The sequence below is a fragment of the Egretta garzetta genome, unplaced genomic scaffold (genome assembly GCF_000687185.1).
Source record: "Egretta garzetta isolate BGI_Z169 unplaced genomic scaffold, ASM68718v1 scaffold36, whole genome shotgun sequence".
Taxonomy (NCBI): Eukaryota; Metazoa; Chordata; class Aves; order Pelecaniformes; family Ardeidae; genus Egretta; species Egretta garzetta.
Window position 1 is genome coordinate 774,586 of NW_009259975.1, and position 16,089 is coordinate 790,674.

At 41.2% G+C, this 16,089-nt stretch overlaps 1 protein-coding gene across 1 annotated transcript in view; it reads right to left on the reverse strand.

Annotated features, from left to right (window-relative positions):
• The window catches only part of RGS20 (regulator of G protein signaling 20), a 46,256-nt gene that overhangs the window by 1,686 nt on the left and 28,481 nt on the right, over window positions 1-16,089 (reverse strand). The window contains exons 3-4 of the mRNA XM_009640348.2: window positions 5,038-5,186; window positions 807-891 (exon numbers count right to left, since the gene is read on the reverse strand). Of these exons, the coding sequence (XP_009638643.2) occupies window positions 807-891; window positions 5,038-5,186 (234 nt within the window). The remainder of the gene's footprint in view (window positions 1-806; window positions 892-5,037; window positions 5,187-16,089) is intronic.

Sequence of the window (16,089 nt, forward strand, 5' to 3'; positions counted from 1 at the left end):
CGGGCTGTTTGCAGCTGCAGGAGGCCTCTGCCATCACGGTGGAACAAAATCGCAAGGTTCCTGGGGCTGTAATTCCTCACCAGAACTACCCAAGTGCAAACTCTAGTAAACATATTTATAAGATGCTTTTTGAAAGTGTGCTTACCAAAAGCTCAGATGCAGATGATTGCCAGCGCTTTGATGCAGAAATTGCGGTTTAGTGCTCAGAGTAATTGCAACAAAGAAGTCCCCCTGCAACGGCTAAGCATTTTTTTCTAGACCTAATAGTCCTTGTTGAATCATTGTTAAAAATGGAATAAAGATACCTAGAAAGAAGCAATGACTCAAACCCCATAAAAGGTGCCCTCCTCTCTCTTACAGGTTTACAGGTGCTCCTACCTGTTTGGGCAATTCTGAAGAGACAGTTGCCTGACTCTTGGGAGGGTCTGAACTCCTCTTTATAATTATTTTTGCAAGGCTGAGCACTGCCAGTTAGCTTCACTACATAGTTGCTGGGTGGGAACAGGATGTATTTCAAAATTATTTCAGAACAAAGGGAGACTGTGTTTACAACGCTGGGTTTGATCTGCCACATTATGAAAGTGGGGATGTGGTTACATGCTGCATAGAAATAAGGTAAAAGATTACAGATCAGACCTGTGGTTCCTTAAGAGGTAAGAGACAGATGACTGCAAATTCAGCATAAATGACAAATAGATAACAATAGTTATTTGCATATTTCAGGCAATTCACTTGAATTATTTAGTATGGTATTTTGGGTTTTGTTTCATTTTAGCTTGACAGAACGCTTAGTGAAGACCATACCTTTCCTCGCAGTTTGGAATACCCTCTGCTTGGAGTTCATGAGATGTTCTCCTTGCTCTCTCTTCATCTTGATTTCTAACAGTAAGACTGCAAGGTAGCAAACAAAATTTTAGTCAACTTTGTAAAGGAAAAGGCTGAATGTACACCAAAGGCTTCTCCTCTGATATTGAAAAAAATCAGCTAAGAGGAGAGAAGCTAACAGTAGCTACATTACCCAGAGTTAAACTGTGATGTTAGTTTTACAGCTGTATAAACCTGGTAAACGTCAATGTAGCTGAGTGCTGCTCAATATTGTATCACATAAACTTTCTGTACAGGGATCTTGGATTCCTAGAATATCCCAAGTTGGATGGGACCCATATCTGGATCTTGAGTCCAACTCCCTATGTATATGTATCTACAAGTATATATACATATGTGGTATATATATGTATACATACATGTATACACAAGTACCCTTTATCACGTACCAACTCTGTTCTCCACTGACGCTTATTATACTTGTGTATGCTCAATGCAATGCTTTTACTTAAGTTAGACTTGATGCACTGGTTTTATGTGAGTTAGATTTCAGGGTTGGTTGGTTTGGGTTTTTTTTTTTTCTTCTTGGCTATTTTTTATATCTATAGGGCACGATGAGGTCCAAGACTCTGGTTGAGAATGGTGATACCATGTTATGAGAAAGCCAGAGTTCAGGAGGTAGAGCACAAGTTTTAAGCCACATGACTTCTGTGTGTCATGTTGGAAGTGTAAGCATCTTCCAGCGTTCAGGTGTAGATACAGCCAGGTTGTCTGGTAACTGTTTGCAACTTTAAGAAAAGTGCTAGTATATGCTTCAAAATGTGAGGCCTGGAGCAAAAAGAGCAGATACACCATTGCTGAATATCGTTTTGAGTATGTCTGACTGGAAAAGAGTATTAGCTTGTTTGTAGATTAAAGAAAAAAATAAATGTTTGCTGCCATCACTAGTGATCACTTGAGAGAGAGTTTTTCATGTCCCCTGGAAGGGTGGCTGTCAGCTCCTGCTGCTTTTATCGAATGTTAATTGGAATAACTGTCTTTTTTAAACTAGTGTTTAAAAATTCCTTTTGTAGTTGCAGATGATTTTCTTTTTTCTTTTGAGACTGAATTTGAGAATATACATATTTTCTTTTAGGGAATGGGGACTATGTTCCAATTCATAGCCTATCATAGTTGAGTGAGTAACACATGTGCATGCACACACATACATTCACCTAATCTGTGAAGCTGCTTAAAATTTGTTCAGAGGAAAAGGTCCTGGTGAATTATAACCTGTAATTTATATGAAGCGGGTCCTCCAGGTGAAGTAAAGCTATATAGTTGTTATAACTTCTAGGAAAATATCAAACTCAATTTCTTCATTTGTATCTTACCTTTCTTTAATGCTAATGTAGCAGTTTTGTTGCCTTAATTCTTAACATTCTCATTTGTCACTAGCAAAGCTTTTTGTTAAATGCGTTGATTTTTTTTTTCTTCTAAACTCATGGCTTTGTCTTACTTGTAGCCTTACTATTTATGGGTTATCTCCTTCTCTTGCTCTTCCCAGTGTTAGTCCCTACTCTGCAAAGATGTTCTTGGAGGATGGAGAATTGAAATGTTTTAAGGTTTGAGGAGTGGCTGGAGGTTGGCAATAGAGAACAGAGATGCTTTTCTCTCTGCCAAGGCAGTACAGGCATTGAAGGGGTAGGGAAGTTTTCCTGTTGCTAAGCTGGAGGGCAGTTATTGCAAGCACTTTTTTTTTTTTCTGCAACATCTGAACTACACATTCAAACTAATGAACTATTTCAATTGACCTTTTTAAAAAAAAAAAAAGTAGTTAATGTTAGTTCTTTGTTCTTTTGGGGTGTATAGGTCTCAATCCTTTACTATCCTTTTTACCAGTGATTCTGGCCTTTTTAAAATAGGAACAGTGATATATTATGTATTCCTCACACGCAGACAAGAAGTGATATGCTTGGCAGAGTTATTTTTGGATTGAGGGGAACCAACAGACCCAATAGCAAGGATAACAGTCCTCACAGGATAATGCACAGAAGGGCAAGTAACAAAAGCTTCCTTAAGAGAACAAGACATGGCTCAGAAAATGACTTGCAGGCAGGCTCTTTCCTTAGAAACATAGAGGTAAACAAACAAACAACCAGAGACGAGTGCAATACGGCATCTTCTCAGGATCTGGAAGAGTAACAGGCTGGAGACTTGAGTTTTGGCTGTGGGAATGAACATGGGCTCTCAGCATCCAGCTGAGAGACTCATTTCACCATTTCTTCATTCTGAATCTACTATTAAGAGTATGCTGAACACTGGATGTTGAGCAGCTTGGCTGCCTGACTCCTGTAGACTGTTATTTTTATTCCTATTCATAATTTTTCTGTTCAAAGTACTTGAGCTATTTTAAGGAAAGGCTCCATGAATAGGGACTATAAATAGCTTAATTACGGTTTGTTTTGCATTTCTTGCTACTAGAAAACAATTGTTCTCAAAAAAATCAGAAATAATTTTGAAGCTAAAACAAGCTGCTCTGTTTTGGAGCCTGTACTGGTTTCCCAGATGATTCTGAAATGCAAATGGGAATTTTAAGCATCACGAAATTTGAGTACTTTCACACACCCTATTGAGTAAATTGCTTTCTTTGAATTGTTTGAATAGCGAGGTGCACAGAAAATGAGCACCATGGAAAATACGGTGAAATGGCAAAAAAGCACTTTATCAACAATTTGAAAGATAAAACGCAAATTTTATGTACTCTGACTTAGTAGATAAATGTGCCTTATTTTTCTCCTTTTCTGGAAAGACGTGTTTGTGTAATACACAGCTCTAGACTGAGCCACTTGTGATTGCACTGGACAACTGTTCAGAGGACACTGGAATTTGTATGGGATGCTTTAACAGAAGATGCCATTCTGCAAGGTGGCCAACTCTGATCCTGTACAGGCGTGGTATTTCCTTGTCTCTTTAAACTCTACCTTAGTTTACCTCTAAGCACCTGCTGAAAGGCTTGGTAGGATCAGAGCCAGAGTACTCAACATCTTGCAAAAAAAATCCAAGCAGCCTTTTGTCCTTGCAAAATATTCCCTACTTGCATTAGAGAGGGCAGAACTGCGCTGAAAACTGATAGCACAGGAATGATCAGCCTGCTCTTCCTTGCCTTCTAATGGTCTTCTCCAAAGCATTTGCTACCAGCTGCTGTTGGAAAAAAATAACGGTGGTATAGATTCCTAGCCCAGGCTGTAAAGTTATTTATGACTCCTTCCCTTCACCTCAGTGCCAGGTTTACTTGTTCTGAAGTGTTTATGCGGCGGATAGCGCATTTACAAGAAGCACTCAGCTTGCTGTCAGTGTGTTGGTTGAACTCCTATGGCTGTTTAAGACTTCTTTTTATTTCAATGCAAGTTCTGGTCTCACCCATTAATTAACACTTGGCCCCAACCAGATACAGGACTTTTGAGTATGGGAAGCTTTACTCCAGTTTTGAATAAAATCACTTGGATCTGGAGGAGCTGGTAAGAGAGAGAAGGTGAGCACATAATTAATTCAAGGAATCAAGTGATTCCTTTCCCTCTTTTGCTTTGCTTCCCTGATAAATTTTCCTTTTCTTTTGAATTACGTTCTGCTCAACTCATCTTCAACAAATACCCACAATGTTTAAAGTCTCTGATCCAAAGGATTAACTTCATATGAATTGCAGGTGCCATGAGCTGGCAACACTAATTAATGGCAACAGATCCAGTTGCCTTTGAAGCAAAAGAACAGTGCTGGGCACCTGGTTATTCGATTTCTGACCTGCAAATTTTTCCACCTTCTAACTCCATTTAACACAGTCTGTGCTGCTTGTTAAGTCCCAGTCCTAAATCTAAAGCTGTTACATATTCTGGTATTGCTTTCAGTTTTTAGTGGAAGCCCTGGTGAAGCTCAAGGTCTGAATGGAACAGACCTTCCGTTACACAGGATTGATGACAAAAGTACAACAGCGATACTGTACAGAGATTTCCTTAAAACTCTGCTATTTCAAGGGAAGGGGAAAAAAAAAAAAAAGAGTAAACTGGAGTAGAAGGTTGTGCCTTGTACTAGAGCAGAGTCATCTCCCTTAGCCCCAGACTTGCAGAATCAGCCAGGTTTGTTCGGTTTATGTTGTCCTACACGCTGGCTTTTACCTCCCTCCCCTCTGCCTCCCCTGCTGTTCTGTTCCCCAGAGGCTTGAAGGAGAGGGGTTACCATGAGCAGCTGCAGCAGCAGCACCAACAGAAGCAGCAGGCGTTGGACCCTCGGTTTCCTGTGCTGTGCTGAGCCTGTGCAGCGCCTGGGGTCTCCTGGGTTGCAGACATCTGCCGCTTGCGCATCTCCATCCGCTCTGATCCCATGGGCTGCAAGACAGCAGGGGAAGGGGGGAGGGAGTAAGAAACGTTCCTCTTTTTTTCCTTCTGTTTGCTCTAAAAGTCTTACTAAGAACTGCTGAAGGCCACAGCTCCAAAGGAACTGGAAAGCTAAATGCTTGTTTTTTCCCTGCAGAAGCTCTTATGTGTTGACTCCTTTGGAAAATTCACTCATTTTATTTAAGTGCTGAGATGGAAGGCAAGTGGCTAATGAATTCTGCGCATGGGTGGGACGGCAAAGAGAGCGGTGATGGAGAGAGGAAAAGGTGGAAGTGAGCTCTCGGAGAGCTGCAGCTCTTAGGACAGTGGTATATGATCCTAGGAGTTGAAAAGGGTTTCCTGAGATTTTGACTTCAAGGTCAGCCCTAAAGAAAAGGTTACAGAACTGAGGTAATTGGAGCCTCTTCCCACCACCACCACTTCTTTCTTTTCTTTCTCTTTCTATCTAGATGAGCCAATGCACGGGCTTAGTGATGCTTGAGTGAGACACCTCAGCCCTCTTGAAAATCTGGCCTTTGGCGAGTGCTGAGGATGTCTCAGACTGTTATAGGTCTGACTGCCACAGTTTTTTAAAAATGTTTTTCTCTCAAGAAGGAATCAAGTTCTTCTTTGAAGGTGAAGAATTACAGAGGAAATCCATGACTGTACAGCGTTAAGATTTAATGTGCAGGTTTTTGGTCGCCTCCCCCAGCTGAAGACAGCATGAAACAATTTTTGGTGGAAACACTGGTTGCGGTTTTTGCACTGGTCTAGGAAACCTTTTTGGACCCCGAATTCTGCAGATTGTGCAGAGAAGTGGTGTTGATGAAACGAAAATCTCTCTTGAAGTCCCTGTCCCTTTCTGACCTCTCCCTCTACGAGCTTCAAACGTGCTCTACAGCACTTAGTAACGCTCTCCCTATTACGCTGAGGGTTGTGCCGTACCGGAGTGACAGGTGTCTTTTATAGATGAAACGCCAGCTTGTACAAAGATGAGTACATCTTTCTTCCTTTCGATTGTATTTGATTTTTGGATACATAACTAGTCATCCTCCTGTGTCATGAGATCCCTTTGTGTGTAGGTTTTTTCAGGTTGCTAAACCTTCTTTTGAGGCCATGACAATTGTAGGGGAACTAAAATTAGCTGCTACAGATTTTGAGTTCTTTGTTTCAAGTCTGATATTAAATTATCAATAAAAAATCTGATTAGCTGAATAGCGGAGAGTTAATAGTTGCCTTCCTTTCTAAAATGTTCAGTCAGGTTTAGGAAATAGTATTGTTGTAACTTGGGGGAGAATGCATAGCCGTTGTCACGGACTCGACAGAAGTGTCAGGAGAAGAAAGGAGATTATTCTAGCAGAGTGCAGCATTAAATTGTGCTGGATTTTTTTTCTGCTGAATTTGTTTCTCTCTTACAGAGCTTAATAGTTTTTGTTTTTGTGAGAACCACCCACTCTCCCAAGAGAAAAATGCACGACATGCTGAGCAGAAGATGCTCCTGTTTTGCAGGAGGAATAAAATATAAGAACAACAGTACAGATAAAAATGATAACCCATTTTGTAACTCTGCAGACCTAATCTGACAAGCAATCCCTAAATGCCCAGAAATAGAAAATCAGAAAAAGAACACAGCTTCCAAAACCCCATAACCTTTCTCATTTCAAAATGTGGAAGAGTAAATGTGAAATGTAGAATACATTTGTAGATTCAGGTTTCTTTCCTTCAGAGTTTCAAATTCACAGGAAAAGAACAAACCCCTCAGTATTAATTTCCTTCCAGATACCTCTACTTTTTAAAATAAAGCATCTTCATATGTTGATTAGAAAGTGATAGCAAATAAAGCATTATTGGAATGATAATATATCTAACAGTATTTCAGGCTTCTTTGGACAGTAAACAATTATTATTCTTTAGAAAAGTGTAACTCAGATTCAGATATGTGCAGTTTATATAGCCTAATCCATCCAGTCTTACTTTTGAGATGTTTTATGTGGCTAGTTCACACATTCATCCCTCTAATCCATATTACCATTGAACCGATGGTGGTCTGAGTGGAAAAGCTTGCTCCCATTTGGTTTTTTCCAAGCAGAAGGGTAAAGGATGGTGGGAATAGGAAGAACACACTCATCCGCCCCATCTCATCCCACTGTGGCTTAATTAAAGAAAATCTTTCTGGATCCTCTGTTAATGTTTCAGGTTCTCCTTCAGAATTGTTCTTTGACATCTTTAATGCAAAGGAAGAGTGTGTAAGTAGTTGTACGGCAAAACCTGCCCAGCAGCATTATGGTCTTTGTTTCACTTCTGGATCATACACCTTAAAAGTTTTCCGGCACCATAGGTTTTTATGAATGTTCATCATTGCATGATTTCTCACGTGGCTCACACGTGAGAAATCATGCAATCCTTGGAAAACAAAGGATTGAGCAACACAAAAATTCAAGACACCTTTTTTTCAGATTAAATGATGCATTTTAATTTTTATTTGGCAAATGGATACAAACTTTCTCATTGAATAAGCAAGTAGGTTTTGGTCATTTATGTGATGAAGATTTGTTCTGAAAGATATTTTTAGCAGATAAAGCATGCTTTCATGATAGCAGAACTGTATTAGAGTAATGGGAAATAAGAGAAAGAGGACTGGAATGTATCTGTTGTCTTAAAGACAAAACAAGCTTTCAAATTACAGACCTTTTTAGTGATTTTCATGCATGTATTTTCTGTGGCAACTGACAGTCGCATCGTACATTCAACAGAGGTTTGGAGTGGATTGCAAATTAATTAGGATGTGACTTTCGGCAGTGTCTTAGCAGGAATACTGCGTTAAGATATAGGAAGTAATGTACTTGCCTGTGCAAGTACTATGGGTATCACGTTCCAAGGAAGACAAAGCATCTATCTAAACATCTAACTCGACATTTACGCAGAAAAATTGTAGCAGTTTTGGTTGTTAATCTAGAAAGGGGAACTGAGAAGCATGTTGATCTTCTGGTCACTAAAAGCTTATGATGTTCTATTGTTCTCTATTTCAGAGATAAATCATGAGTAGCTTGGGCTCAGTAAAATCTTGGCTTGATTTTATAGGATAGCAAGGTAGAGAGCTGAGCAGTGGGGCAGGTTATTACAAAGTCTGTAGAAACTCCTTTGGCAGAGATAGCATTAAGACCCATCAGACAAAAATGTATCAGACTGGTCCAGGTTCACAGAACAAGCAATGAGTAAGTGATCTGTCCCAGTATTGGTTTTTTAACTTCATTCTTCCTTTTTTTTTTTTTTTTTTTTTTTTTTTTTAACGCAACTCTAGCTCTAAACCAAACTGCCATCAAGCACATCGTTCTATTTATCTTTCTACCTGTACCAACTCCCTTTGGCCACATAAGAATGATTAATCCGCAGGAGAAGTGGATGTCTTACATTAGAAATCTAGGTTTTTTGTGGTTCATCCTCTAACCTGAATTGCAAAATAAGTGTTAAAATGTTCATGTTTGCAGCACAGTTTGTTGTAAATGTATATCCCAATCATGATTGTACCGAAACCGTGTAATGCCAGACATGAGGCCTGAACACGCTTCAAGACATAGGCTCTGCCTAAAGGAAATGTCATTATTTCACATGTATATTCATGGATATACACTGGCTTTCTAGATTGCTTTTCTTTTAAAAAAAAAAATGTAATTAAAAAAAATAAAAGGTAAACCAGGGAAACGGAAACCCTGCAATTTTGCAGCTGTGCATGGTGACACAAAAAGTTTACCACGAGCTCCTTGTCTGCTGCTTTTGCTCTCCCATAAACTGCTGGTTGGCTGGAACAGAGGCAAAGGCACAGGTACTGAGTTTGTGCAAGTCATCTAAGGATTCATTTTCAAAGAGAAGTACCTTGAAAAGCACTGAGAATACTATCCGAGTATGACTGTACACAGGGAAGTGTAATGATCTTGGAAGGTGTATGGGAGAAAAGTCAGAGAGATGAAGCAACTTGTCTGAGATCATGCAGGGAGCTAATGACAGAGCCACTAATGGGACGCAAACAGAAAAGCCTTATTTTATGTCTGTAGCTGTTTTTCTGCTACCTCTAGTATACCCAGAATTTCACTATGGGTCATCGAAGTTCTCCATCACACTTTGCTGCTTCTTGCTGCAGCCACCACAGCTGGGCAATGAGCCTTTCTGGACAATTGCTCGAATTACTGTTTTGAGTGGTGCCGTGGGCAGGAATGGACAGTAGATTTATCAACAACGCCAGTGAATGTTATTTGTAGGAATTTACAAAATTCCATGTTTCTTTACAGTACAACCCCCATTAGCAACAATTTAAACAATTCCTTGACTGACCTGTGGATCTATGGGGATGGAGGTGTGGCAGTGTGCTCCCCCCCCTCCCCCCCAGCCCCGACCTCTTCCCATAACTCTGCTCAAGCAATAACCACCTGTGGTGGTCGTGCTAGATGTGTCTGGTCGTGAAGGATGCATCCAGTGGATTTGGGGAAGACAGGTAACAATGCCATAGCCAAGGGCTGTTGTGCAATGTGCCCACCTAAGCAGAGTGAAGGAACTAAAATCTGCGGTTGGTATGCAAATATGACTGTGAGCCACCCATCTGACGCCCACCAACAGCGAGCAGCCCAAGAGCCCTGGGAGCTCTCCTGCCCGGCAGTGGGCTGCACGCCAGGATCCCCCCGTGGGCAGGGGCACCTCTCAAGGTTGCTCCTCGAGGCTGAGAGATTCCTCACCACAACAGATTCTCGGTAAGTGTCTAACAGCATGCTAACTCTGAAACCTTGGCTAAGTGATACAAAGGATTGATTGCACATTTATAATGCTTTAGACATAACCCCTTGACCAAGTCTGGGACTAGGGCTGGATCCAGCCGTACCTAGACTCCTCTCTGAGGAAGGAGTTTAGAAAGCAAGGGGATCTTGTCTGAACCTCCTGACTCAACGGGAGGGTCTCCCTGTCAGCTTTGTCTGACCCTGTCCTCTGTGCAGTAAATAACCAAGTGTGCCTTGCCATCAAATCTTATAAACTACTGTCACATTTACCACAGAACTTTGTTAACTTACTGTTTTACATCAATAAACTGTATTTTTTGCCTCCCTGTCACTCCATCCGCGACTGGAGGCGGATGTTGCTTTGCCTTCAGTAGGCTTTAGGTGCTCAGGGTAAAAAAGAGAGGGTCTTTTTTAGACCTCCCAATAAAAAGGTCTTCTGCTCATGTAATGTTATGGTCATTAATTTGGGACATCAGATGGTCTGACTGGGTCATGCAGTAGGTATAAGACCAATTAGAAAATCCAGTGCCTGTGTTCTTTGCATCAATGATGAGACAAACAGTAAATACTAGTTGAAGAATTAGTCACCTGTGGATCCTACTGCTATAGTACGTGGTACCAGTGATCGGTGAGATCTTCAAGTTTATTATCCCACAGTATTAGGCTGAAGCGCCTCAGCCAACTGTAATCAAACCCAATGGAAGCGTGACTGCTAATTTTGCAAGAGGGCTTTCCTTATGTTCTAGACTGATATTGTGGGTGATCAGGTTGTTCTAATACGGAAAAATCTGAATTGTCAACAGCATTTTGAGCTAATAGCTTACCTTATAGTTGTTAAAGGGAATGACGTATGTTGATACTTATGTTTAGCTAAACATCTTTCTTTCCCTGTCCTAGTTGAGAATACGTTCGGTGGTGGAGTGGGGAAGTAGGATAAGAAGCACGTGGCTATTGCTCCCCTGCCAGCTGCTGCGTTTCGTAAGTAGCATAAGAGGTGGCCTGAACTTGTCCCCACAAGCTGATGCGATGCTTAAATAATGATCTCTGTTTCTGAAGCCAGTAGTATGATGTTGCAGAGCAATGTATGTACAGCGCCGGGCAGGGAAATCATTAGTTGTAGCAATCAGCTGGAAGACTTTGGAGCTCGAGGAGCCCTGAAAGCTGAAGCGTGTATAAAAGTGAGTGCATTCAAGGGTGAGGGATAGTTCAGAGCTATTATTTGGCTGTAGAACAAAAGGGTGCATTCCTTAGGAAAACAAGGTGTACAGCCATCCTCCTACAGCTGGTGCTGTTGGGTAGATCCCTCAGATCTGACAGGAGACTGGTTTTTAGTCAATATGGCATTGAAGTGGGAAAGAACCTGCGGTTGAACTGGGCGGATTTCTCCTCGCAGAGACAGTTTATAATGCCATTAGAAAAAAAAAATAAATAAACTAGGTGCATTTTCTGTAAACATCAGTGCAAATGTTCTTCCATCAGCCAAAATATTCTGTTCCTTATTACCAGGTGTGCACTTTGAAAATGGCAATCGGTAAATACAGCTGCTTGTCACACCAACCTCCCAGGACGGTCGCTTATTTGGGGAGCTGACGCTCTGGAATAAAAGCAAGATGGAGATGTTCTTTCTAAGGTGTTCAGTTTGCATGGCATCCAATTAGTATCTGGTTTTAAATGGACTTTTTACTGGCCAGTGTCAAGTATTTTCTGTTTTATTTCCCTGGACAACCAAATATAAGTATGTCCATCAACAAAGAGGATGTTTTCTTTGGAACATCAAGATCTCGTGTGATGAGAGAAAACTCCATCCTAGTTCTTACATATTCAAATTTTAAGTACTAATGCTGATTACATGTAGCATGTGTCACATTTTCAACAGCACTATGGCCAGTGAAGACAAGGGGATTTATACCAGCTGAGCATCTGATCTGGTACTCGTATTTATGCTGCAGAGAAAATTGACTTCAGATCTTGGGTTGGATTTAATACCAGGTGGTGCTAAGCAGAGGTGTTATGAATTCTCTGAAATGCCTTTCTTCAAACTTTGTAGAAATGTTTTGTTTAAAAATCCTCCTTCTGCTTCCTGAATGCATTTACACAGATGGTTACAAACAGTGAGAGTTTTATCTTATCACTGAAAGTGCCCTTTTCCATCTAAGAGAATGCAGAGGCTGAATGTGTATTGGTGTGCATAAGGCATTCTCCATTTCTGCTCTTATTGAACAGGTTTTTATTTATTCTTTGAGAGAACTCTTACTGTTTTGACTATAAAGTAAATTTAGAGATGGATGTTTTTATTTTTTCTAAGGTCGTTTAAGTATGTTTAGATTTTTAGATATATTTCATCAAATAGTTGAAGATTCAGACCTATGAGATGCTGTTCTCCTATTCTCATTGAGGTCCTTGCAAGTTCAGGAAGACCAACATCTCACAGATTCAAGCTCAGATCGCTGCTCTGTTTTGGGTTTTTTTTTTAAGTCACTTGGGTGGTCACACTGAGCTCTAGTGCTTTCCCTCTTTAAGACTCAGGCAAGGTTATATGGCTTCTTCAAGGTAAGAGAGGAAGGTCCAGGAGGAGAACTTGCCTCTGAGCCCCAAAGGAGGGATTTCATCAGCCTAGTTTGTGACACGTTTATCCCCTAATATACCTGGATTTGAAAAACCTCGGATGCTCCCTGGTCTCCTGTTCTTGTTTCATTCCCTATTACCTTAAATTCCCTTAGTAGCTGGCTGTACTACAAGAGGGATCCATACCCTATAATTTGCCTCCCTGAGGAAGAATAAGCCAATCAAAAATAGCTTTTCTTGCTTTTCTTTCTCTAGGTTATCTTCCTCGCACCAAAATGGAAATTTCACTGCTCTAAACTCCCTGTGCCTCCTTTATCTTCTCAGATTTCCAGACCCCTCAGAAGGTGCTATGAGAACCAACAAATTGTGTGAGAACCCCCTGTGCGGGATTCTCTCTGCACTTTGAGAACTGGGGTCTGCCTTCTCTGCCCCTACCATCTGGAGCAGATATGTGCGTTGTTTGAAAATGTTTTTGAGAAGAAAACACGGGGGATTTATAAACTGGAGATGGACTGCTATCTTGTGCATGTTTTCTAAGGAATCCAAAAGTACTCTTAGACTACTGATAGAATGAAGTGAGATGCCTTTAACCAAAGGACTTCGACCTCTACCATCTCCAGCATTGTTTAACTGGGTACAGTTTTACTGGGTACAGTTTTAGCCAACTGCTGGATACGACATGAAATGTATCTCTGTGTCCAATTATATCAGTTTGACTGCCCAAAGTAACGTCAGCAGTATCAAAGACACCTCTGTCTGCTTGGTGAGGGCTTGGGTAGCCATAATTTAATAAAAAAATATGACTTTGTTTCATACAGATAGGGAAGGACTAAAAGGTGCTATCCTGCTGGTTGGCGGGTAGTCAGTTGGATCTGATTTTGCTACTGTGGGGAATTAAATCCTTGCACAGCACAGTCAGTCAGTGTCCTGATGGCAACAGGAGCTTCTGTTGCAAAGGTCCGTGTAGTGGTGGTGTTGGCTGGACCAGATGAGACTCTTGAGTCATGCTTTACTTTGCTGGCCCATGCTCCCTGGGACCACTCCAGCACACGCATGATCCATCCCTAGTGATTATCTTGAGCTACATACAAAACATCTAACTACCGAAACTGTGTACAAAAGACTGTCCTACACGGTCATTTCTGCATCTGCAGGAAGTTTCTTTTGACTACTTACTAGTGACTGGCTACTTACAAGTCTCCTCTGACTACCTGCCATCTGTGTAGAGCTGGATCAATTCTGTAGCCTTGGAGTCTCTGGAAGGGCTATATTCTCCACTCTGGATGTTAATCAACACATTGAAACATAAAGAAACCTGTCTAGGCACAGCGGGTCCTGCCTGGAGGAATCCATACAACTGTCCAAGTCCCACATGGAGAGCACCAATTAGTCAAATATTTAACTGAGAAGGGGAGTAGGAGTTGATGTCTCTGGTCGGTTCACTGTTTCAAGTCAATCTAATGTAGCATCTATGCAGATGCCTAGGTGCAGAGTTTCTGTATCTCCTGGGGGAAAGATGTCCTTCTCTACATAATAACAACAAATTTAGTACATGATAAAAATGTCCCTAAAAACCAATGAACCAAAACCAGAGGAAAAATAATGGCACATGTTCTTGCTTCTTATCCAGCTATATAGCATCTATGATTCATATAAAAAGTATATGCTCATATTATGGAATGCTAATATGTAATTAAAAAAAACCAAAAACCTCCAGGGATCTAAGCAAGCATCTGAAAAGCTACTTTTGACAATGGTGGAAAAACTACCCCATGCCTTAAGAGTAATGCTGAGGTACTGGAATACATATATCTGTCATACCTTTTCCACTCCATGCCTATCTGAGATTCAGATTATGAGGCATTTCTGTATGTAACCTTATGAGCACAAAGGAGTGTGAAGGTCAGGAATAAAAATTATTTCCCTGGTTAAAAGCAACTCAGATGATATTTGGCTTAATTGTAACATTTATAGTATTTGCTAAGCTCTCAGTAGAAAGGTGGCCTACCAAGAAAATAGCCTTCCCAAAGGAGAAATATTTAAAAACTAAGCCACAAATGTCAAATTTAAAAACAAAACCCCAAACAAATTTAAAAAAAAAACACAAAGCCAAACACAAGAATACATAGAAAAGAAGATTTTAGACAAAGCTTTTATACTTTTACCCTCATTTTATGCCAAAGCACAGTGGCATTTTCTCAGCTGAAAGTGCCAAGATTCTATTGCTTAGACATAATTAGTTAAACATAGTGTGTACTCCTTGTACATGTTACAATTAGGCAGGCGTGCAAGGCTGAGCTTGTGCTCGGGTCTGATCTGCACGGAGCCTTCACGGCGACGGTGCAGGCTGCGAAGCCCTGTGCCCCAAGGTGAGCTGCCAGCCAGCCGGGGTGAGCGCACAGGCGTGGAGCAGCACAGCCCTGTTATTTTTCAGTAAATACTTCGGGCCTGATCCAAACTCCATTAAAACAATAAAAATGACCTACTGGCTTCAGCGAGCTTTAGGGGCTCTCGCAATTGCCGCTCTCCCTTTGCGTCCCCCCAATAACGATAACCGGTGAGTTGGAAGGAAGAGATTCTGCTCTTGCCTACTAATGTCGAAAGAGGCTTGCAACCGGGGTCGAGCTCAAAGGCGACCTCTGAATCTCCCCTTCTATTAATTTAGAAATACTTGGGGCTGCAAGCTACTCCCACTGAAGCCTGTGGCAGTTTATTGTCAGCTGCGGTATGAGCAGGAAGCCTGATGCTCGTGCTTCTTCCTCTTCATTGACAAATCTGACACGCAGGCTTTCTGCATCAAGCAGCGTACTATTTTAGATAGGGAAGAATTATATGTTAATGAACTCACCCACACACACGCACGTGCTTTAGGCTTAGCTGTCGGATTGCTCGCTTAGTGAGTGTTAAGAGCAAGAGCTCTTCGGAAGTTTTTCTGTATAACTGGAGATTTGGCGTCTTGTAGTGGGGCAACTGAAATGGTTGGGAGTTGATGGATGCAAGGCAGAGGTTAGCAGAGAGGGCTCTGGCAGCCATGCAGAATAAAGCAGCTTCTTGGCAGCCACGCAGAATAAAGCACTGCTGCGCCCGAGTCTGTCAAAGGCTTAAGTGGATAAAATTGCAAGAGAAAGGAGTATCCTTCTACGAGTTTAAATAACAGTTCTGGGATGCTTTTATGCATATGCCCAGAAACTGAGTGCCTTCACCTGTTTTATTTATTTTTCCAGAGGAGCAGCAGCTCAGAGGAGGTGGGTTCCTCTACTCAGGTTGAAGCGTTGCTCTACATTTCAAAAGGAATGGCTGAAAATGTATCACCCCCACATAGTAACAGGAAATGGTGCCTTGATCACATCACCTGCAACTGAGGTCTTTCTCTAGGAAGTGCTTAGGTATCTTCTGCTCCTTTTTCTTTGCTATTCAGTGCTGCACATTTGGCTGCCAGATCAGCTCGCTGTCTGCAAAAAATTCCCTGCGCTAACGTATTTTTCTGAGTTAAATCTGACTTTCTTGTAAGAAATGTAGTTACCTGGGGTTTCAGTGGGAGTTTTGTGGGTGTGGGTTTTGGTTTGGTTTGGTTTTTTTTTTTT